This window comes from Erinaceus europaeus, chromosome 5, assembly GCF_950295315.1.
Source record: "Erinaceus europaeus chromosome 5, mEriEur2.1, whole genome shotgun sequence".
NCBI classification, from domain to species: Eukaryota; Metazoa; Chordata; class Mammalia; order Eulipotyphla; family Erinaceidae; genus Erinaceus; species Erinaceus europaeus.
In genome coordinates this window covers 128691190-128715523 of record NC_080166.1, presented here as the reverse complement: position 1 = coordinate 128715523, position 24334 = coordinate 128691190, and the positions used below count along the sequence as shown (strand labels likewise).

The 24334-nt window shown below is 46.2% G+C and overlaps 1 protein-coding gene across 3 annotated transcripts in view; it reads right to left on the bottom strand.

Moving 5' to 3' along the window:
• UBAC2 (UBA domain containing 2) overlaps nt 1-24334 on the bottom strand; it is a 195747-nt gene that overhangs the window by 168600 nt on the left and 2813 nt on the right. For all 3 annotated transcript variants that reach the window (XM_016187601.2, XM_060191807.1, XM_060191808.1), the window contains exon 2: nt 1963-2090. In XM_016187601.2, coding sequence (XP_016043087.1) covers nt 1963-2090 — 128 coding nt within the window. The remainder of the gene's footprint in view (nt 1-1962; nt 2091-24334) is intronic.

Sequence of the window (24334 nt, the reverse complement as noted above, 5' to 3'; positions counted from 1 at the left end):
GAAAAAGAATATTCACAAAGATGCGACTCATCTTTTTTCCAGAAATCCTGAATAGAAACTCTGTACCCACTAAATAATAAATAACTCCCCACATCCCCTCAGCCCTGAAGAATGACCATTCTTTCTATGACTAGGTAGGTGCCTCATGTAAGTGGCAATACACAGGATTTGCCCCTTTGTGCCTGGCCTGTTTATTTCACTGAGCATGTCTTTAGGGTTCATGTGGAAGCATGTTTCTGAACTTCCTTCTTCTGGTGAGATAGCATTCCACTGTATGTACGTACATTTTTCAAATCCATTCATCTGTTGGAAGACATTTGGGTAGTTTTCACCCTCTGGCTACTGTGAATGATGTTACTGTGAATATTTGGCAGAAATATTAATTCTATCTTAAGGGGGAGGGGGGAGGGGGGAGGCTCAAAGAAAGTTTTTATTTGTCTAAGGTGATACTGCCATATGACCTCTGCTCTTCCCAGCAGAAACAGAGAGAGAGAACACAGAGTCTACCAACTGCCAAACATTTCCACTGTGGCTCTCCCAGGAGCCAGACTGAAGGCTGTTTGTCATCACATTACGAGGGCACTGAACCGGTTCTAGGATGGCCACTGGGGAGTCTATGAGGCTGTGTTCAGATCACAGATAAGCTCAAGGAGAAGCAGCCCCAGGCAGCAGTAGCCAGGCTCACTGCAGAGCACTGGTGACAACTCACTAATTAAATCTCTCTTCTCCCTTGGGAATTCCATGACTCTACCCCAGGATCCGATCAGATTTCAGGTCATCGTGGGTTACAATCAAGTGATGAAGCAGGGCTGCAGGTATGTCTGTCTCTCTCTCTCTCCCCTCCTTCCCTCTCTGTCTCTACCCAATAAATAAATAAATATAATTTTTTAAAAAATTGAAGAGAGAAAAGGTATCATTGTTCAAGAAGTGAGTTGTTCTGCCTAAGATAGCTCCCCATGGACCTGGCAAAGAGGAGTGGCGGGTTAGACGCCAAAATTCGCACTGATACTCCAGCTCACAAAGAGGACTCAGTATTTGCAGTGAGATCCACTCAGGAATCTCAAAGGCTGTGCTTCCCCATGTAAAAAGCCCTAGAGGAATCTCCTACTTGGCTTAGTCACCAATGCAAAAGCCACGCACAGATTCACAAGCTGTGAGAGCCAGAAGGCCACCTCGTGAATATCCAAATGGAGGCAGGTTTCTGACAATGTAAAGTCTACAAACTAGTCACTGAGAAGACATGTTTAACACCGTCTTGAATTCTCACGAATGGCATTTGAAAGAGTACAAAGTAAAAGTCAACAGAGATGAGCCTGGCTAAGAGGAAATACTGGAACCGCTCAGTATAACCTCTCTGCTTAAAGATACTGCTAAATGCAGCTGAGGAGAAAAAGGTACTTGTTCCTGAAATTTGTAAGTTTTAACACAATGTCACTTCAATAAAAAGTAATAGTAAGAGGGCCAGGCAGTATCACAGCCAGTTAAGTGTACATGGCGTGAAGTGCAAGGATTGGCTTAAGGATCCTGGTTTGAGCCCCCGGCTCCCCACCTGCAGGGAAGTCGCATCACAAGTGGTGAAGCAGGTCTGCAGGTGTCTGTCTTTCTCTCCCCCTCTCTGTCTTCCCCTCCTCTCTCCATTTCTCTCTGTCCTATCCAACAACAGCAGCAATGACAATAACAACAACAATGGCAGCAGAATGGGAAAAATGGCCTCCAGGAGCAGTGGATTCATAGTGCAGGCACCGAGCCCCAGAAATAACCCTGGAGCAACAACAAAAGTCATAATAAAATAAAATCCATTGTAGAAAGTAAAAGCAATGTACTTGTGAATGGAATGTTAATAGCAGGTAGAGTTTCTTGTATGCTTAAGAGGCTTGGAGGGGCTAATAGCTACAGAAAGACAGGGAAGCACTGGCTCCCTCTCCCCGACTCCACCCCCTGGAGCCTGGAAGCAGAGCTCACCTGGAAGTCATCCTTGACAGCCTGGAGGTCATACACAAAGAACCTCTGGCAGTGTGGCACAAGGAGGGCCAGCAAGACTGACAGAGCACCGGGAACCAGGAGGAGACTTTTGGACAGAGGCGCCTTATCTGGAAGGAAAAAGAAAACCACTTTCAGAAGGTCTGTCCCAGTGATTTATAAAGCCGGCAGATGAATTCACTTGCTTTAAATTAGAACCAAGATATTCATTTTAAAATATATTTATTGGATACAGACAGAGAGAAGCTGAGCTGGAAGGGGGAGACAGGGAGAGAAAGAGACACTTACAGAGCTCTTCACTACTTGTGAAGCTTCCCCCCGCAGGTGGGAACAGGGGGCTTGAACCTGGGTCCCTGCACATGGTAACATGCACTCAACTGAGTGTGCCATTACCCAGCCTCCAATGAAGATTTTTACATCGATCTTAAAATATCTACCTCTAGACGCAAGTGACTGTGACTGTGAGCACTGGAAATGAGTAGAATTCAAGGGCAGGCATCTAGCCTACTGTCAGCCGGCTCTTGTATGAGGCCAATTCAGCTTTACATTTCTACGAGAATGCTTCAGAAAATGGTCAGCAAAGTGCAAAGAAATAAACAGAAAAGGATGTATCCTACCCAACCAACCAGTTAATTCCTAGCACATGAGGGTCTCACCTACATAATCACACATACTTCAAACTAATAATGAAAAGGTGGCTTAAAATGCCAGTGCTGCTTACGGTGAATCATAGGTCTGGAGAACAAAGAAGGACTTCAGGTTAACTGGAGCCAAAGTACAACTGACAAAAGGAAAATCTACAAGGACAACTTGCAACATGGTATCAGCAATCCTCTCGGTGTCCGAGATACAAGCAGAGAGTCAGTGTGGTGGACTGACTGTGCACCCTCCCCAAGTGCATCTGTTGAAGCCTCAGCACCCAGTGTCACCGTATTTGGAGATGAGGCTTTAAAAGGTGTGATTAAAGCTAAATAAAGTCTTAACAGTAGGGCTCTCAGCCAATGTGTCCTTATAAGAAGAAGAGAAGATGCCAGGGTCCTTTCCCCACCCCAAACACACACATAGGAGAGACCACGTGAACACACAGTGAGAGAGAGCCTTCTAAAAGTCAGGGACCAAGTCAACTTTATACCAGGAACACAAGCAAATCAACAGAGTAAAGAAACATGTGCTACAGAATTCTGTTCACATCTGCTGAATCTGTCAGACCCATTGTTGGTCAGTTCGTTAGGCAAACTGACCACTTCCTGCTGTGTGCTTGGTGGCAGTCAGCCTCCAGTCTCGTCTTACCTCAACACCCTCTGGGGTTTACGGGGTCCCTATCAAGTGCAAAGCCCACCCATGTGCCTTAGTGTAGCTTTGCTCCTGATACTCACACCTTTACACCTGTTCCCCCTCCACCAAGACACTTTCTCATGCCCAGCTCACTCTCCTCACACAGGGCCACTTCACCATGTTTATTTGTGGCATTTACCACCATTGGGTATTCTTTATTTCTTTTTTTTTTTTTAATTTTCCCTTTTGATGCCCTTGTTGTCTTTTTATTGTTGTAGTTATTATTGTTGTTGTTATTGATGTCGTTGTTAGATAGGACAGAAAGAAATGGAGAGAGGAGGGGAAGACAGAGAGGGGGAGAGAAAGAGAGACACCTGCAGACCTGCTTCACCGCCTGTGAAGCGACTCCCCTGCAGGGAGGAGCCAGGGCCTCGAACCGGGATCCTTACGCCGGTCCTTGCGCTTCGCGCCATGTGCGCTTAACCCGCTGCGCTACTGCCCGACCCCCGGTATTCTTTCTTTCTTCTTTTTTTTTTTTCCTTCTTTATTGCTTTTCTTTTTTTTTACATTTATTTTATTTATTTATTCCCTTTTGTTGCCCTTGTTGTTTTATTGTTGTAGTTATTATTATGTCGTCGTTGTTGGATAGGACAGAGAGAAATGGAGAGAGGAGGGGAAAACAGAGAGGAGGAGAGAAAGATAGACACCTGCAGACCTGCTTCACTGCCTGTGAAGCGACTCCCCTGCAGGTGGGGAGCTGGGGTTCGAACCGGGATCCTTATGCCAGTCCTTGTGCTTTGCGCCACCTGCGCTTAACCCGCTGCGCTACCGCCCGACTCCCGTCCTTCTTTATTTCTTTGTCTCCCTTGTCAAAATGTAATCTCTGCAAGTTGGGGCCATCCAGTCTAGTAGGGAGCAATGGCCCCATACTCTGAGCAGTGCCTGGCACTGGCAAGTCTTAGTGTTCGTGAGAATGAATGAATATGGTTCAGAGCTGTCTCTGGGGAAGAAACAGGAATGTATCTGCATCCATCATTCCTAACAGCTTTTCTAAAGAGGCCACAGAAAAGAAGCCCCAGTGTAGAGAGGAATAACAACCTCTTAACAAGCCAGACCAGGCTACCCCAAAGCAGACTGTGAGTGGCATGAGAGGCCTGGCTGAGTGACAGTGGCGGGTGTGAAAGCTCCAGGCAGGCTCAGACCTTGGTGATCTGACCACACATAAAACTGCGTCCTGTGCCACACTGCCGTCCACTCCACGCTCCAAAAGGATGCTTACCTGTAAGGTGGATTTTCAGTGAAAGACACAAAACAGTCACAAAGAGCAATGGTAGACATCAAAGAGGCGCCCTGTGCCTCAAAATTCAATGTGACTGTGAGCAGAGATGGGAAAAGGCTGCAGCTGGGGACAGTGTAACAGAGCAGTGGGCTCTTGTTGCATGCTGGACTGACTAGAGAAATCTCACCCAAGAAATGAAGTCGTGATCATAAATGTGTACAAAAGCACAGCTACAAAGATGATCTGGCACAGATGCTCTGTGGGTGCGAAGATAAAAAAAAAAAAAAACCAGCATAGATGTCCAGTAGAAAAATGGGCAGGTTCTGCTCTGCCCACACAAACAGGAATAGCATTTTACTGCAAGAATTGGGGTACAGGAAAATATCCCATAGCTTGAAAATCTGTTCCCAAGTAATAAGTGCAAAATATTTCCAGTAGCGCTTTCACAGACATCTAAAATAGTACAGGAATGCATGGCTTTCTTAAATAGTGGTGATCTCTGAATGATCTGTTTAAGAATTTAATTTTTTTACATACAGTCCAGTTTAAGAATCATCAAGACAAAATCATTTCTGCTTGACTAGTCACTGACTCCATCGAATCTTTCTCTGAATCCTTACCCACGAGCTGGGGCAGGTTACTAGTATCCTCTGGCTCCTCTGTGCATAACCAGGATGTGGTTCATACATCAAAAACCCAGAAAGTGAGCAAAAGGGAAGAGTGTAAAAAGTCACTTCTCTGCCTGCAAAGGCCCCTCCGCCTCTGAAAGTGGCACTGACCTGAAAGGGAAAATGCAACGTGCCTCTAGCAGAGACTAGCAGGTGCCAACGCTGAAGGCGCTGCTTTGGGGGTAATTCACGTCTCTCGTACAACTGCAGTGCGATCATTCCTTTGCAGCAGTGAATCATGATCAGGCTTTGGTGACTGTTTGTTGTCCTAAACTAATGATCACAGTATCTGTGGATTGTTTGATGCCAGACACCAAGCGAATCATAGTGATGATGATGATGAGATTGGTAATACACTTTCTGTTGCATGATATCACCTGGGTGTCCACTGACTCTAACCCGGAGGCACCCGCTAATTCTCTCCATAATCTAGGTGAAAAACAGGCCAAGGGACGTTGAATAATTTGCCCATAGTCATTGTTAGTTAGTAGAGGAGTTAAGATAGGAGCCTTATTCTGCCTCTTATTTTAAAAAGTTTTCTAATAAGCAGGCTGAGGGTATGGATTAACCTGCCAACACCCATGTCCTGTGGAGAAGCAATTACCGCCTTATGTACCCCCAAAAGAATTCTGGTCCATACCCCAAGAGGGAGAGAAATGTTAGGGGAAGATGACCAGAGAGCTCTAAACTCCAATTCCATCAAGACCTGGAGAAAAAAGAGGGAAAAAAGGACATTCAGAAGTAGCAATAGGTGTAGGTGTGACATAGAAAGGAAGAGAAGGCAGGACTAAGGCGGAGGAGGGCAAATACACACACACACACACACACACACACACACACACACACACACACACACACACTTACAGAAATAATAGTCAACCCATATGTGTGACCTTGAGTGAACCACTGCAGTTTCAAATGGCAGGGATGGGGACACAGAGCTCTAGTGGTGGGAACGGTGTGGAAATATACCTATTATCTCATCATTTTGTAAATCAGTATTAAATCACTAATTAAAAAGGTTTTCTAATATATAATACACACATATCAGAAACTATGGTATCTTTCTGTAGTTGTTATCTTAGCACTTCACATGTGTTTTTGTGGTTCCTCAAATAGCTAAAAATAGAATTTACCACAGACCCAACAAACCCACTCCTAGTTTATACTCAAGAGAAATGAGAAAAGATGTTGAAGCAAAGACCCGTACACAAATGTCCCTAGTGGTGTTATCACAAGATTGGGATGAAGCGAAAACAACTCACACGTCCATCAGAAGAGGGACAGAGAAGCAAAGCATGAATAAAACAGAATGTGATGTAGCCATAAAAGGAATGACACTTGATGCAGGCTGCTTTACGAACCCCGAAAACATTGGCTCAAAGGAAAAGAGTCAGATTTAAAAAAATTGTTCTAAAGCTACATATTACATGACACCATTGCATGAAATGTCCAGACACAAACAAACAAACAAAGAAGCCATAGAGAAAGAAGGCTGATGGCTGGAGGGAGAGGACTGGCTAAGTGACTTCTTAATGGTTTCTGTGGAGAGGGGCAATAAAAATGTTCCGGAATCACAAGTGGCTGGTCGTGACTGCACAGAAAGGTAAACGTGGTGGAAATCCATGGTGGCGTGTCTGTCGTGTGAATTCCACCGGCATTAAGTATGCATCCCACATGTACTGGCAACACTAACCACAGGTTAGTGCAGAACTTAGCCATGTGGGCTATCACAAGAGCATCATGGCTGAAGACAGGTGCTGGGCTGGCTTTGGGGGGAGGGAACAAAGCAGCCATCCGGCAGCTCCGCCAGCCCCCACAAGTCAGCCATGTGGAAACACATTGGTCAGAGACCCGGTGTGGTTCACACCCTTCAAGGGAGGCTGCCATGTCCCTTCCGTGCTGGCTTTCCTATTTCTGACTACTCAACCATTTGGTAAGTTTCTCAAACTCCCACAAGAACCGAGGGACTAGGTGTGTTGTGAAATAACTTCAAGTTGGGGGGTTTTTTTAAATTTTTTTCTTTAAGAAAGAGCCTAAGCCAAAAATAAGCAGTGACGTTCACAAGAGAGCAATGACCCAGACATTGCTAGGTGCCTTCTGTCTCCAGCATCAGTTTGTCTTCAGGTCTCTGGGCTTCCACAAAGAAAACCTTAGGACCCTTACCCTTGGTGGCCAAGTGAGAATGTGACCTCTGGGGACCATTTCAGTGAAACCTCCACAAGAACCTGCCCAGGAACCAAAAGGTGCCATGTCTATTTTTGTTGATCATGTTTCCTATGAGGTTCAGAAGTGAAATGCTGTGTCCCCACTCCTGCTGCACCAGGAGAATTCACTGACCTTGCCACCCTGCCACACTGACCATTACGAAGGTCAGGTCAGGAACGTGGGCAGACAGCCTGGCTCAGGAGGGAGGCCAGTGAACACTGCTGCTGTTCATAACATGTGTCAGGAAAAGGAACTGGAGAAAAGGCTGAGAAGCTTCCAGAAAACAATGATGAACCACAAAGGGGGAGAAGCCTATGAGTCTCCTCTAGAAACAGAATGCATTCCACGTCTAAACTATTTAGACAGTGTGGATTAGGGGAGAAAGAAAGAGCGAAACAATTTAAAAGGACATCCTGAAACAGAACTGAGCACAAGAGTGCACATCAGAGCAAAGTATGTCAGGTCTGCAAGTCATCATCAATGGCATTAAACGTGACATTTGAACTTTGTTCCTGATCTATGCTGACATCACCCTGGTGTATCCTATAAGGGCAGTCTCAAACAGCAAGCATGAGAAGCAGTCACCGTTAACACTGCTAATCATACAAGGAATATAATCAGGATGAAGTGATTTTTAAAAGTCAAATGAGGTGAGGACGTCGTGGAGATTACACACAGGTACAGGATATATCACAGAACAACTCTGAAAAAGTGAGTCAGGAGTCTTGTGGAAAGTTCTAGACCCATGCAATAAACTGTAAGAGAAAAAGAAAAAAGTCATTTTAGAAAGGGAAAATGTGTGGTTAGTGGCGAGGAAATCTGTTGTGAATGTAAACAGCAGAGGTGGGCTGGCAAATACTAAAGAGACGAGGAAGCAGGTGACAAGTGGTCAGCCTCCAAGAGATACGGGCTTTCTGGGTTTCCGGAATTTCCGTCTAAAGTGCTTCTTCCATCGGAACATGTTGGTAAGTGGCTCTCCTCCCCTTCCCACCAAGGTAGAAAGCAAGCATCTGTGTGGCCAGTCTTCGGAGTCCGGTCAGAGACGTCCCAGAGTGGAACAACTATAGACCAATGCTAAGCAGACAGAGGGCTGAGAGCCTGGAGGCTGAGTGTGGGGAGGTGCTATGGGTAACCACTGCGTGAGGGTCCCCTGTGTTCAAAGACCCCATGGATCTCGAAATTTGCCCATGCAAGGCTGGCATGTGAGTGTCCACAGCTCCAAAGACACACTAGGGCATCCAAGAAGATGAAGGGTGGAGGGCGTGAGGTGAGTATCTGTCAACAGATGTTCCCTGTAGACTACATTGCTCTATTCTGGGCAAAGATGCAAATAAAACACATACCTACCTGCAAGGCCAGAGAAGTCCAAGTCTGAGTGTGAAGTTCTGACCCAACATCTCCCTCCCCTAAGGCAGAGCCAAGCTTCAACCCTACCAAGCTGGTGGCCTTTCAGCACCTGGTCTGTTCGTGCGTCCGTGAGCTCATGCCTATCTCTAGCCCCCAAGCGGACACTGGTGAGCTAATGGGGGTAGGAAGGCCCTTAAACCCTAACATTCAGATCAATACCAAGGAGATTAAAGAACTAGATTAGGGCCAGAAAAACAGCATAACTACACATAAGTACACTAGACTTATATGCCTGAGCCCCTACAGGTCACAGGTTCAATCCCTGGCTAGAGTTGAACTGTGCTCTGATAACTCTCTCCCTCCCTTTCCCTCTCTCTCTCCCTCCCTACTTCTTTCTCTCCATTACCCTCCCTCTCCCATGAAAATAAATCTTTTTTTTAAAGAAATCAAGAAGGGACCAGTGGTAGCATATACCCAGTTGAGTGTACATGTTACAGTGTGCAAGGACCCAGGTTCAAGCCCCCAAGTGCAGGTCTCAGTCTCTCTCTCTCTCTCTCTGCCCCCCCCCGCTTGCCCTTCCCCTCTTGATTTCTCTCTCTATAGATATCCAATAAATAAATGAAACACTAAAAAAATAAATCAAACAAGTAATGAAACCTGAAAGATGAAATTCCAGTTCAAGACAGAATCATATACTTCCCTACTTTTCCTCATTTACAGAGTCATATCAAGCCAAAACTCAAAGACACCAGAACAAAATATCTCCCTTGCCATGAACCCAGGGGACTAACCAGAAAATAGCAAGGCCTGGAAAGGGGCACAAGATATCAAATCAGAATAACCCAGAATGTGTAACAGACCGCCCCTTAGGGCACCATGTTGTTTTTTTTTTCTTTTCCCTCCAGGGTTATTGCTGGGCTCGGTGCCTGCACCATGAATCCACCGCTCCTGGAGGCCATTTTTCCCCCTTTTTGTTGCCCTAGTTGTTGCAGCCTCGTTGCGGTTATTATTGCCATTGTTGACGTTGCTTTGTTGTTGGATAGGACAGAGAGAAATGGAGAGAGGAGGGGAAGACAGAGAGAGAGGGGAGGGAAAGACAGACAGCTGCAGACCTGCTTCACCGCCTGTGAAGCGACTCCCCTGCAGGTGGGGAGCCGGGGGCTCGAACCCGGATCCTTACGCTGGTCCCTGCGCTTTGCGCCACGTGTGCTTAACCCACTGCGCCACCGCCCGACTCCCTAGGGCACCACGTTTTTTTGCTATATCCTGATTTAACCTAGCTTAGTAGTTAATACTGTTCTTTAAAGCAGCTTCCTACGATTTCGTTAAATAAACGCTTTTTAAAGGAAATGCAATGTCATTGCATTTACCATTGCAGTCTCATTGCAATAAATGGGAGGCAGGTTTCATTCTGTCATTGGCAGGCAGTGTCAATAAAAATAAGCATGCCCTATTAAAGTTCACCACTAATGTGGCTGGAAGCTGGCCTGTTCCTGCTGTGCTACCGAGGGACGGTAGCTGCTGGCAGAGGCGTTCCAGACCGGCAGCGCACTGGCATGGTCTGAATGTGAAAGAGCTGAACGGAGGCGAGGCAGGAGGCAGGTCATTCTTTTCCTTGGGTTTAGTGGCACCACACGTTGGGCCACATCCTGTGCAAGCCACCCCTGCAACCTCAGTGACACATGTGCACGCATGACTGCTGGGCCTGGGGCTCTCCCACACCACCTCACCCCCAGACACACACACACAGACTATGATCTCACCCCTACCCCCATCCCTACCCTACAATGAAATCCAAAGAAAGGGGCAATCTGCTTGTGGAGGAAAAAGGGACTCTGGGAAAAAGAGGGAACTTGGGACGACTTTAACCTCTGAAGGAAGCGCCAGCCTGGGTGGCAGGGATGGTGGAAAGGAGACACTGATATGAAAGCGGCCTTGGACAGGAGTGAAATTCACAGAGCCATAACCCCCTAACTTGACCATCCACAATGGGCTCTCACTGTTCTTTGCCCTCTGACTGCTCCTGCCTCTGTACCCCACATGCAAACCAGTCAATGTATACACACACCTAGACAGAGCCCCCAATCAGCCCTGCCATTTAAGCTACAAGTTTCTTTGGGACAAACGCCCAGAGAAAAATAAAGAGGGGACCCACCCGTTACTTACTAATCCACTATTGCAATCTTAGGTGATGGACAAAGATGGTCAAGAGAAGCATCAGAAAGCTCACCACCTGAGTCCTCTGGGGTTCACTCCAGGAGGAAGGCGGGGACAGGGGGCGGGGGGGGGGGTGGTGAATGGCAAAGAACCCAAGAAGAAAATGATGCAAAAAGCAAGAAACATCAGTAATTGAATGTGAACTTAATGTGGTGAAGAAATTAAAAATAAAATAAATAGATTCCTTGAAGCAGTAGCTATTCTGACCTAAGGTTCTGTTTCCTTCTATGACATGCCTAGGTTGTACAATAGATATATGACTGTAATAATGTAAATGCAATTACTGGTTTTGATTTTCTGTGTAAAATCAATCGGCAGACAAAGCACAGGTGGCTTCACTACCATCACAGAACCGTCTGCAAACACACAGAAAATATGTAATGCAAACTGGGAACAAGTGCAGAAGAGACTCACATGCTCTTGGGGTAATTTCTCATTTTCATAGTGGAATCTTCAGATTGTATAAAAAAAAACTTATAGGTTAAAAATGAGGAGTTCTGTCCACATTCACGATTATAAAGGTAAAGAGCGCACCACGTGACTCAACGCAAACTAAAGAATGGAAAGGGTATGCAAATCCCTCCTCTTTCACTACTGGGATCTATAAACAGACTGACAATCAACAGACAAAAACACATCATTTAACGCTAGTATGGTAGAAGCAACAGAGAAAAGGGAACTTCAAAGCAGTCAGTCCCAATGAAAACCCACACCCTTTTATTTACTATCCACATATTTCTCAACTCAATCACACACACACACACACACACACACACACACACATACACACACACACACACACACGGGATTGATGGGCAAGCAACCTGCAAGTAGGCAGAATTTCAGCACCATGCTTTTTCCTCTTCTGATAGTTTGAATAAGTAGTAGTAGTACACAATATCTTTTTTATTATTGGGTAGAGACAGAATTTGAGAGAGGAGAGGGAGATATGGAGGAAAGAAGACAGAGAGACACCTGTAGCCCTGCTTCACCGCTAGTGAAGTTTTCCCCCTGCAGGTAGGGACCAGGGGCTTGAACCTGGGTCCTCGCACACTGTAATGTGTGCGCTTAATCAGGTGCACCACTGCCTGCCCCTGCAGTTGTTTAGATAAGAGACAGAGAGGCAAAAATGCAGAGAACTAGTGAGAAAGACCAAAGCACCAAAGTTTCCTTCAATGTACCAGGAGTAAAAATGAACCTTCCACCTTCTGCACCCCACAATGACACTGGGTCCACACTCCCAGAGGGCTAAAGAATAGGAAAGCTATCAGGGAAGGGGATGGGATACGGAGCTCTGGTGGGGGGAACTGTGTGGAGCTGTGCCCCTCTTACCCTATGGTTTTGTTAGTGTTTCCTTTTTATAAATTAAAAAAAATAATAATTAAAAAAAGAAAGAAAAAAGAAAAAAAATGAACATGGTCAAAAAATTTAGAGGAAAAGGCTACAGAGCCCTTTCCAAACAGAATTCTGTGCTCTCTTCAAGATGTTGCCACATTCAAGGACTTACAGTAATATAAGCACTGGAAAAATTACTGCAAGCAATGGAGCAACCTAACTCATAAAGTCTTAAGAAAAATGTCTTGGAAAGAGAATCGTGATTTAAATAAATATTTAACTTGTAATTCTCATTTATAGTCAATAATTTAAGAGAGGGTTAAAACCTGAGCAATGTATAGTTTAGTAATAAATAACGCTGCATTGTATACCTGAAATCTGCTAAAAGAGTTCATCTTCACACACACACACACACACACACAAAACTGAAAGATAATCATGTAAAGTGACAGGCAGGCTAATTAGATTGGTGATAGTGATCCATTCCGCAATGAAGGTATAGATCAAAACATCATGTACAATATCGAGATAGAAGACTTTTGTTTCCTGATTCTAGATTCTATCTCAACAGAGCTGGAAGATTAAACAATTTTGAGTTTCTAAAGATTTTTTTCTGTTTTTTTAATTTTTGTTTATTGATTTTCCCTTTTGTTGCCCTTGGGGTTTTTTTTGTTGCTATAGTTATTATTGTTGTTGTTACTGATGTCATCATTGTTGGATAAGACAGAGAAAAATGGAGAAGGGGAAGACAGAAAGGGGGAGAGAAAGATAGACACCTGCAGACCTGCCTCACTGCTTGTGAAGTGACCCCCCTGCAGGTGGGGAGCTGAGGGCTCAAACCGGGATCCTTACACAGGTCCTTGTGCTTCGCGCCACGTGCGCTTAACCTGCTGCACTACCGCCCGACTCCCAGTTTCAAAAGATTTTTAATTTAAAAAAAAGAAAGGTAGTCCTTCAGAGCACCACAGCTCTCGAATTCCACTTCAAAAATGTTGGAGCAAATTACATACAAGATATTCCTTATTAGGTTGTACTCATCAAATCTGACAGAAGTGCAGGCGCTTTTTAAGAAAGAGAAAGAGCAGGGGAGTTCAGACCCAGGGTCTTTCGCATAACAAAACTCCACTGACTGAGCAATTTCTTGGCCCCAGAACTACATTTTCAAAACAGCTAGATTTAAGGTATGTCCCATCGCCATGACCAAAGCTGATATTGGAAGCAGAAAATGGGAAGAAGCTGAGGAGAGAAGCTAGAGAGTAGCTGAGAATAGCAAAGCTAGAGAAGACAGTTACTTTACTGGAAGAAGGGGGGCAAAAAGAGGAAGAGGTGCCAGTGACAATAGGTAGAGTGCTTTAGCTACTGCAAAAAAAGACCCAAAGTTGGTCTGGGAGGATACTGCTCAGGAAAGGTGTTGGGATATGGATGAAACCAGCTTATGGTCGACAGATGTGATTAGCATACGGCTGAGGTCAGCCTATGAGCATCGTATGAACTTACACAAACCCACAGGGGATTGTGGGTGCGCTGGAACTTATTTACATGCCAGACTGCTGGGAGTCACTCTCTGTTCTACAAACTCAACTGCAGCTCTTTTTCCTGCTACTCTCCTCTGTGGACCCTGCCGTGGCCGCTTCTCACGGGATCTGGACACATGGAGCTCAGCTCTGGTAAAACTAGCTTAATTAAAAGACACATGGCCTTCAGCATTATGACTGCTCTGCTGCCTGTTTCGTTGAACCTAGATGATACTGTACTGTCCCGCTGTACCATGATGTAATAAACTCCCCATTTGTTTTAAATTCTGATCCAAGCCGCCCGAAATTTTTGTTTGTTTGCTTGTTTGTTTTTAATTACTAAAGAAAGGAGATTCTAGGAGAGTTGAAAGCAGTGGAGCACCTGGTAAAAATAATAGTGGCATGAAAAGCCACCTGCCAGCGTCCAGTGGTGCAGCCTGCAGTGAATGGAAGAAGCTGCCCCTCTAGCCTGAGCTATAACCCAGTACCAGCCTCTAAGAATAGCCTGAAGAATCCGAGTAAAGAGAGAAATGTGAGCCTTCCCTCACGGCTGAGAGGCAGTGGCGTGCATTCACACACAGACCAAGGAAGAGACAGGATTCAACTTGAAGTCCTGAGGCTCACTGGCTATGTGACCCAGAGAAAGCTCCTGAGAGGTCCGGGTCTCTGTTTCCTCCATCCTACCTGCCCCTGAGAGCCGATGGAGAATTCATGAACTCGTGATTGTAAACTGTTGAAAGCACTGCTTGGTTGTAAGCAACTTTGTGGTTGCATTAGTAAAACTGATGATAGCACATACTTACCGGTTGGACGCAAAGTCTTGAGGAGCTACAGGGATATGTATTGCCTTCATTTGGACTGCTCTCCCAGATACTTTCCCCAAGGCTTACAAGGTGCATTGCTATCGTTCCCAGGCATTTATTATGTCACCTTAGTCCCCTTCTAAGTTGGCATGACACCATGGGGGAAAAAATAACTGCTCTATGTCTCAATATACTCATGGGGGTGGGGAGGGGGAGTAACAACTCTTAGAACTGCTGTGAAAATTGAATGTACTATTTAAGTAAAGCAATCTGTTCGTTTCTAAATTGCTGTTAAAATTCGAAGTGCCATCCTCTGGAGTTGGAAGTCGGCAGTATATGTCAAAAGTTATGATAGTGCCCTTCGTTTTTTTATATTTTTAATATTTATTTATTTATTCCTTTTTGCTGCCCTAATTGTCTTTTTGTTCTAATTATTATTGTTGTCGCCGTTGTTGGATAGGACAGAGAGAAATGGAGAGAGGAGGGGAAGACAGAGAGGGGGAGAGAAAGACAGACACCTGCAGACCTGCTTCACCGCCTGTGAAGCGACTCCCCTGCAGGTGGGGAGCCGGGGGCTCAAACCGGGATCCTTACGCCGGTCCCTGTGCTTTGCGCCACCTGCGCTTAACCTGCTGCGCCACCATTGGACTCCCCAATTATATATTTATTTATTTCCTTTTGTTGCCCTTGTTGTTTTATTATTGTAGTTATTGATGTCATCGTTGTTGGACAGGACAGAGAGAAATGAAGAGGGGAAGACAGAGGGGGAGAGAAAGACAGACACCTGCAGACCTGCTTCACCGCCTGTGAAGCGGCTCCCCTGCAGGTGGGGAGCCGGGGGCGCGAACTGGGATCCTTACGCCGGTCCCTGCGCCTTGCGCCACATGCGCTTAACCCGCTGCGCTACCGCCCGGCTCCCAGATAGTACCCTTCTTTTAAAGCTCTCTTTATTTATTTAATTAAGAATGAGAGAGAGAGAGAGACCGAGACCAGAGCATTGCTCCGGGTCAAATGCAATGCCCGGGGTCAAACCCAGGACCGCAGGTTTGTACAGCAACTACTCTGTCTACCTGCTGCGTCAGCTGCCTCGCCACAAGCAGGTGCTCTTTAATCTTCTGTCCCTCTAGGAATCTCTGAGAATTAAGACGGTCTTAACATTACGCTAACAGAAAGGAGGAGGGGAACATCAACCTGGCCTTACCAGAATAGCACATATGCAATATGCTGAAGAGAGAAAATGGCGCAATGCTCACAGTGGCTATGATGGCATGTCAACGGTCTGTGTGAAGTGAAAGTCATAGAACAGTACTCTTGTGTGATCACTTTAGTTGTTTACCCTAATATTCATTTTTGCACTGGAAAAAGTCTGACAATGAACACTATGTTCTCAACAGTCCATTTCATCCTGCTGTTTTTCTGAACTTCATAATAACAAAACCAGTTTGTTTACTTAAAGCACTGGCTTAGGGTGGTGCTAGGGATTGAACCTGAGACTTCAGAGCCTCAGGCACAAAGATCTTTTTGCATAACAGTTATGCTATCTCCCCAGCTCTGACAAAACCAGTTCCTTTAAAACAAGATTTCTGGGGTAAGCACACATGGCGTGAAGCGCAAGGTCTGGTTCACAAGGATCCTGGTTCAAGCCCCCGGCTCCCCACCTGCAGTGAGGTTGCTTCACAAGCAGTGAAGCAGGTCTGCAGGTGTCTATCATTCTCTCCCCTTCCTCTCTCAATTTCTCTCTATCCTATCCAACAACAAAAACGTTATATAATAATAACAAGGGCAACAAAAATGGAAAAAAATGGCCTCCAGGAGCAGGGGATTTATAGTGCAGGCACCGAGCTTAGCAATAACCCTGGAGGCAAAAAAAAAAGAAAAAATTCTGGCTATCTCTATCCAATCAATAAATAAAGATAATAAAAAAATTAAAACAAGAACACAACTGTACAGGGAAAAAAAGATGAAGAAAATTAACTGCAATGCTAACGGAGGTTTTCCTCTACCATCCAAACTTTCTACCATGTCACTAACCTTACTTTTAGACTAAAAATAATCCTCCCTCAAGTTTATTGTTCCTTCGCTAGTAACTGTCTCTTTCCCAGTTAAAATTCTTAGTCTATACCTTGAGCACTTCAAGGATACATGCCCCCTCCCCCCCCTTAAGAAATGTGGGAAATCCCCACCTACTGACTGTCAGGTAGCTCATCCCCAAGAGTCACCACTGAAGGCCACTGTGCAGGATTTAGGTTGACAGGGCTTGCTGAGCTTTTACTATAACGGAGAAAATTAAGAGTAAAAATGTCTAAATCCTAAGTGAGATGCATACCCCTACCCTAGACCAATATGCCACAAGAATGTCTAAATCCTAAAGTCACATTTAAAGAAATAGCCAAATCATTTTAGATCCATGAAAGTAAAACCCAATCAAAAGAAAGGATTATAATATTGGAGCTTCCACTAAGGTAGTAAAGTGCAAGGCTGTTGCCTATCAAAGGAGGCTCCACACCCCAATACAGTATTCACCCAGACAGGTCAGGGGGAAGAATGAGAAGCAGCCCTGATTCCTAGACTCCTCAAGGTCAAATCACAAGTATAGAATGGGGGTGAGGGAGGGGGGAGAGTGATGTCACCCTGAGGAAGACTTTCAGAGTGAACCACTCAAGTGCTTGCTATAGGTCCACCCCCCTCCTCCCATCAAGTGGGGGCTCCCTGGGCCCATCCAGTGAGCTAGGAAGCCCACCCGAGAAGTGAGGATGCAGTGTTTCAGCCCAGGACATAGAGAGGGCAGAAGGAGAAGCATGTAGGAAGACTCCGTCATATGGATGGGGGAATAGCTCAGCTGGTGGAGGGCAGGATTTGCATGCCTGAGGCTATCAACGACTCCTATCCTAAAGTGGCACTCTGGCTTCTCCCTCTGTATGGCAGAGACAGACCACTGGAGGATCAACGGAGGACCAACCTGGATTGAGCCAGCAAAGTCCTTAGCAGGCCCACAGGACCCCAGGAGGAAGAGACTGCAGGCACACCTACGTGGCTAGGAGGTAAGAAGAGTCATCAGACAGAACAGAGCCCACCAACACAGAGGGGGTGTCCCTCCTCCTAGGTCAGGAGCAGCTGGCATGGAAGTCTCCAAAGAGAGCTGGGGAGAAAGCACAGTGGTTCTGCAAGAGACTTTCATGCTCTGAGGTCCCAGGTTCAATCTCCATATCACCATAAGCAAGGGCTGAGCAGCGGTCCCCTCATCTTTCTGTCTCTTGTTTTTTAAAAAAAAAAAGTCGGGAGTCGGGAGGTAGCTCAGAGGATTAAGTGCACGTGGCGCCAAATGCAAGGACCGGCTTAAGGATCCTGGTTCGAGCCCCCGGCTCCCCACCTGCAGGGGAGTCGCTTCACAGGCGGTGAAGCAGGTCTGCAGGTGTCTGTCTTTCTCTCCCCCTCTCTGTCTTCCCCTCCTCTCTTCATTTCTCTCTGTCCTATCCAACAACGACGACATCAATAATAACTATAACAATAAAAACAACAAGGGCAACAAAAGGGAATAAATACATAAATAAATATTTTTTTAAAAAAGTCTCCAAAGAGCCCAATAGAGGGGTCGAGAGGTGGTTCAGTGTGCAAAGCTCATGCCTTACAAGAGTGAGGCCTTGGGAACAATTCCTAGCACCAAGAGAGCTCCATGGATGATGGATGATGCTTTGGTGTCTCTCTCTCTCTCTCTCTCTCTCTCTCTCTCTCCCTCCTTCCCTTCTTCACCCTCTCTCTAAAAACATAATAAAAATTGTGTAGGAGACACAGCTCAGTGGTATCATGTGTGTACAAAGGCCTGGGTTCATTACTAAGAACCCCCTAGAGGACTCATAAGAAGACAGTTTAAACCATGAGCCAAACTCAACTCACCCTGCAAGAGTCAACCTAGCTCCTCATCCTTCCCTCCCCTCCCTTGCCCCTCCTACAGAACCAGAAGGAGACAAGGAGCCAGCCCTGCCCCTACTGACAGCAGGAGAGCCCCACCTCCATGATGAGCACCAGCATGGTGGTCAACAGACTGACTGGGCTCCTTCTCACAGTGTGACTGCCAGCCCCTAGGCATAGCTGCCTCCTGAGTGCACCTTCTGCCTTGTACTGACCACTGAGCCCTGACACCCAGAAGAGCTGCTGGCTCCAGGGGGAGCTTACCCAGCAGCTGGGGAGTCAGGAGGTACAAGCAGGAATAAGCAGCCAGGAGGCCCAGCAGCTTCTCAGAGGGGTGAAAAGCTTCCCAAGCTGGTGAGTCACTAATAGACTCATTCTCACCCCCACCCAGGGTCTGGATTCCACACGTGGAGCACTTGACTAAAGAAAGAACACGTGGGGGGGGAGGCACACCCAGTTAAGCTCACTATAGTACTAAGTGCAAGGACCCACACAAGGATCCGGGTTTGAGCTCCCAGCTCCCCACATACAGGGGGGACGCTTCCCAAGCGGCAAAGCTGGTCTACAGGTGTCTGTCTTTCTCTCTCCATCTCTATCTCCCCCTCCTTTCTCAATTCCTCTCCATCTTCTCCAATAAAATGGGGAAGAAAAAAAAAAGGCAGGTAGGAGCAGTGGATTCATAGTGCTGGCACCAAGCCCCAGTGATAACCCTAGAAGCAAAAAGAAAGAAAAAGAAAAGAAAAAGAAAGAAAGAAAGAAAAAGAAAGAAAGAAAGAAAGAAAGAAAGAAAGAAAGAAAGAAAGAAAGAAAGAACACATCAGCAGTGGCAGGATCGGCCAGCCTGAGAGCACAGACAGCCGCAGCTGCAAGCTCTGGAGTGCCCATTTCAGCACTGCAAGGGGCAGCGGGCAGGGGGCACAAGGCGCTGCAAACCTGAAGTGAGACAAAGGACCCCCAACAGCTGATGCCATGGGGCCTGGGACTCGCCACTGGCCCCAGGATTCCTAAGATCTTAGGTCAGAACAGGACAGGGAATGGGAGGGAATGTGGGATTTTCAAGTCAAACAGCAAAGAATTCCAGGGGGAGGGAGGTGGGGGGAGCCCGATGGAGCACACAAATGACCATGCACAAGGGCCTGGGTTTAAGCCCTTGGGTCCCACCTGCAGGAGAGGTGTGATGGTGTTACAGGTGTCTCTCTTCCTCTCTCTCCCTATCTCCCTCTATCTTTCCCCTATTAATTTCTCTCTGTCCTATCAAAATGACTAAATAAAAATTTCTTTAAAATGAAACAGGCTTTCACCCTCTCTGAAAAAAAGCAGTGCAAACACAAGGCCTCAATTAAGCCCTGGCAGTAAAATAATAAAATGATTACAATATTTGTAGGTTTCTCAACAACAATGTGAAAAATAAAATAGAAAAAAAAATGTAGTCTCATTAGCTCCCTTGCCATCACCAAATCCCCCCAGTGCACAGATCATTTGACAACAGGGTTACTTACTGATCAGTTCCCTGGAAATTTCTACAGCAGAAGTGATACAAGAGGGGTTGGGTGGTGGGCACTTTTTTGGGTGAAAATGTTGCCATACACAAGAACCCAGGCTCGAACCTCCTATCCCCACCTGCAGGGGGGAAAGCTTTTTGAGTGGTGAAGCAGTGCTTCAGGTGTCTTTCTTTCTCTCTCCTTCTCTATCACCGCTTCCTTCTCGATATCTGGCTGTTTATAGCCAATATGTAAATAAAGGTAATACTACTACTACAGTAATAGTAACAGAGCCTAAAGCTTAAAAGAAATAAGTGATACAAGACAAATTAGGGCAAAAATAAAGCCCAATTTTCAGAACTAAGAATTGTTTTTAGTTTTGTTAGAAGGAAAACAAGGAAGGACCAGGTGGTGGCACACATGGATGAACGCTCATGTTACAATGCACAAGAACCCAGGTTCAAGTCCCAGGTCCCCACCTGCTGGGGGAAAGCTTTGCAAGTGGTGAAGCAGTGCTACAGGTGTATCTCTGTCTCCCTCTCTATCACCCCTTTCCCTCTCAATTTCTGACTGTCTCTATCCAATAAATAAAGATAATAATTTTTTAAAAGAAAAAAAATAAAATAAAAGATGTCGTCATTCGCCCTTTGCTAAATAGGGGAACTGGTATTCAAAGAAGCGAGTGATGCAAGGACCCGGGTTCGAGCCCCCAGTCCCCACCTGCAAGGGGGAAAGCTTTTGTGAGTGGTGAAACAGTGCTGCGGATGTCCCTCTGTCTCTCTCCCTTCTCTACCACCCCCTCCCCTCTCAATTTCTGGCTGTCTCTACCCAATAAATAGACGAAAAAAAAATTTTAAAGTGACTTTGTACAAACTACTGTATTTACTGTCGATTATAAAACATTAATCCCGTATATATACACAATGGAATACTACTCAAAAAAAAAAAATGAAGCAGGGGAGATAGCATAGTGGTTATCCTAAGAGAACTGTCATTCCTAAGTCTCTGAAGTCAACAGGTTCAATCCCCTGCACTACCATAAGCCAGATCTGCATAGAGATAGCATAGTGGTTATCCAAAGAGAACTGTCATTCCGAAGTCTCTGAAGTCACAGGTTCAATCCCCTGCACTACCATAAACAAGCCAGAGCTGAGCACGCTCTTGTAAATAAACAAGCAAACAACTTTTTATTAGAAAGAAATGTCCACCCAGGCCAATGCCAAAAACATTCCATTAAGCTAAGGGCTGAGAAGCTGAGCAAGGCTGGAAGCCCCTGGGACCTGGGCCACAGCAGATCTTGAAGTAATGGGACAACCTGCTCAGGAGACTAGCTCAGGAAAGCTGAGGGGTCGACCACCAATGAGGAGCTGGTTAGGGAATGCAGGGGAAGTGAGGAAGGGAAAAGTGTGAAGCCAGTGTTTGCGAAGTCTGGCTGAACAGAAGAAAATAGTCGGCAGTTGGGGAGGCAGAGGGTGAGGTCAGTGGCTGGCTGTTACGCTTTTGCATTTCTAAAATTAAGCTCAAAAGGAGGGTCCAGTCAAAAGTACTTAACCCTCCACAACCCAAGGGCCCAGGGACATGAGAGTGGGGAGGAAGGTGTGTTCTGCAGTCCCAGAGAAAACTAGTGCAGTGATGAAGGGGGTGGAGGAGCTCACTAAGTGAAAGGAGTCAGGAGGACAAAGGCCAGGAGACCTCATTCCTAGGTGGAATTTAAAGGGACAGAGCCAGAAAGCAAAGTCCTGTGGGAGCAAACCCTTAAACTCTGACTACAGACCTGATGTCATCAAAATCAGAGGGGACAGAGGGATAGCAGAGCAAGGCCCATGATGGATATGACTGCTTGGCGGGGGGGGGGGGGGGGGGGGGGCATGACAAGATGTGAAAGTGTACCCTTAAAACATACAGTCTTGTGAACTAATTCTACCTCAGTAAGAGATTTCAGTGCACAAGTCAAAAGACTCAGCACTGACTGCTGACTAAGGAAAAACTCTCAGAGCTTTCTTTACTCCTTTAATCCCTATGACAGCTCAACAGAGCAGAGAGTAATATCAACTCCTTTCCAGAGACCAAGCTTCTGGTTGCACTTGGGGGTCTCTGAAGAGTCCACTAAAGCACCCAAGGAGAGAGCACTCAGATCAAGCACCTGCCAGGTGTGTCTGCACAAAATGAAGGGGCGGCCCCAGAAAGGACAAAGGACAAAGAATGAGCTAAGAAAGGGGGGACACCTCTGAGAAGGAACTTTCACGAGAGGAAAGGAGCTAAGTTTGTATGCCTGACAAGCTTGGGCACATCCTGCAGAAACCAGCTCACACACTACCAGCATGGAGAAGTCTCCTGTGAAGGGTGGCTGTGTATTAAACCAGGGGGAGGGGAAGGGTTCCGAGTGAGCTGGGAACAGACCTGAGGCCAGGGGCTAAAGGGAAGGGCACGAGGGCATCGCCAAGTCCAGGGCAGGTAACTGAACTCTGCCAGGAGCTCAGCTGAGACACATGCTTCACTTGAACTTGAGGTTCAGCTAAAGTCTCGGGACAGGAACACTGGGGGGTCTGAGGGCCTTGATGAGAACACAGGACAGGGGGGCCCAGTTCCAGACTGGAGGTGGGAGATGCCTCAAGTCCGCAGACTCCTGGTTCTGACCACCGCCTCTGGACTCCTTACTCACACCCCTGGTGTAGCCCTCCCCCAGCTAGCCCAGCGCCCTCTCTCCACACACCCTGAGCAACTCGACTCTGCTTTCCAGCCCCCCCACATTAAACATACCCCAAATTGCACTCTTCCCTCACCTGAGCCTTCTCTGCATTCCCTGTGTGAGCAAACAATGACCCCCATCTGTCTGTCCAGTTGCCCCCAACCATGTTTCACTAACACGTCCTCGCTGTCTACACTTTTTAGGATTCTTCTTCAAACTGCAATGACCTTATCAGGTCCTGAGGGCTCTTTGTCCTCTGTCCCCCACCCCCAACCTGGTCACCTCCATGTCTGTCTCTCTCGTTCTGGCTGTCCATGAGAATCTCCCGAGACGCTTTAGAAATTCCAAGGTCTGATGCCCACTTTCTCACCTGACTCTCAGAGGGAAGAAGAGCCAGAACTTGGACATTCAGGAAGCTCCCAGGGAAGCTTCCTGCAGCCAGGACACAGCCCGACTGGGGGAAACACAGCTCCCACCACCAACAGTGGTCTCTGTCTTAGCATCTCGCCACTCACTTTCAACTGTGTCCATCATTCATACTGCTCTCCAGGCCTTATCGCCCCCCGCCCCCAAAACACACACATACATTATGAGCCCAGCCACGGTGCTCGAACCCACTGCCTCCTGCCTCTCTGCTGTCCCCCACCAGGTCCTCTCCCCACTTGCACGGTTGCACTTGTGCTCAAACACCAGTACAAAGACAGTCAGGAGCTGGAGGCCTCTTTATTTTTTTTTTTATATTTATTTATTTTCCCTTTTGTTGCCCTTGTTGTTTTTCATTGTTGTTGTAGTTATTGTTGCTGTTAACTGATGTCATTGTTCTAAGATAGGACAGAGAGAAATGGCGAGAGGAGGGAGAGAGGAGGGGAAGACAGAGGCGGAGAGAAAGACAGACACCTGCAGACCTGCTTCACTGCCTGTGAAGCGACTCCCCTGCAGGTGGGGAGCCGGGGACTTGAACTGGGATCCTTACGTTTTGCACCACATGCGCTTAACTTGCTCCACTACCGCCAGACCCCCAAGGTCTCTTTTTATTTTCAGTAATAGAGATGTTTATTTATGCATTGATTTACTGATGATGTGCCTTCATTCACCTTCTAGAAATCAGAAAAATCTGTCTGTCGAGTGAGTTTTTTCTTTTCTTTTATTATTATTATTATTTTAATTTCTTAATTGGGGAATTAATGTATTACATTCGACAGTAAACACAATAGTTTGTATATGCATATTTCCCGGTTTTCCATATAACAATACAACCCCCACTAGGTCCTCTGTCATCCTTCATGGACCTGTATTCTCCCCACCCACCCACCCCAGAGTCTTTTACTTTGGTGCGATATGCCAATTCCAGTTCAGGTTCTACTTGTGTTTTCTCTTCTGATCTTGTTTTTCAACTTCTGCCTGAGAGTGAGCTCTTCCCATATACATCCTTCTGTTTCTGTCTTATTTCACTTAACAGGATTTTTTCAAGGTCCAACCAAGATCGGCTGAAAACAGTGAAGTCACCATTTTTTACAGCTGAGTAGTATTCTATTGTGTATATAGACCACAACTTGCTCAGCCACTCATCTGTTGTTGGACACCTGGGTTGCTTCCAGGTTTTGGCTATTACAAATTGTGCTACTAAGA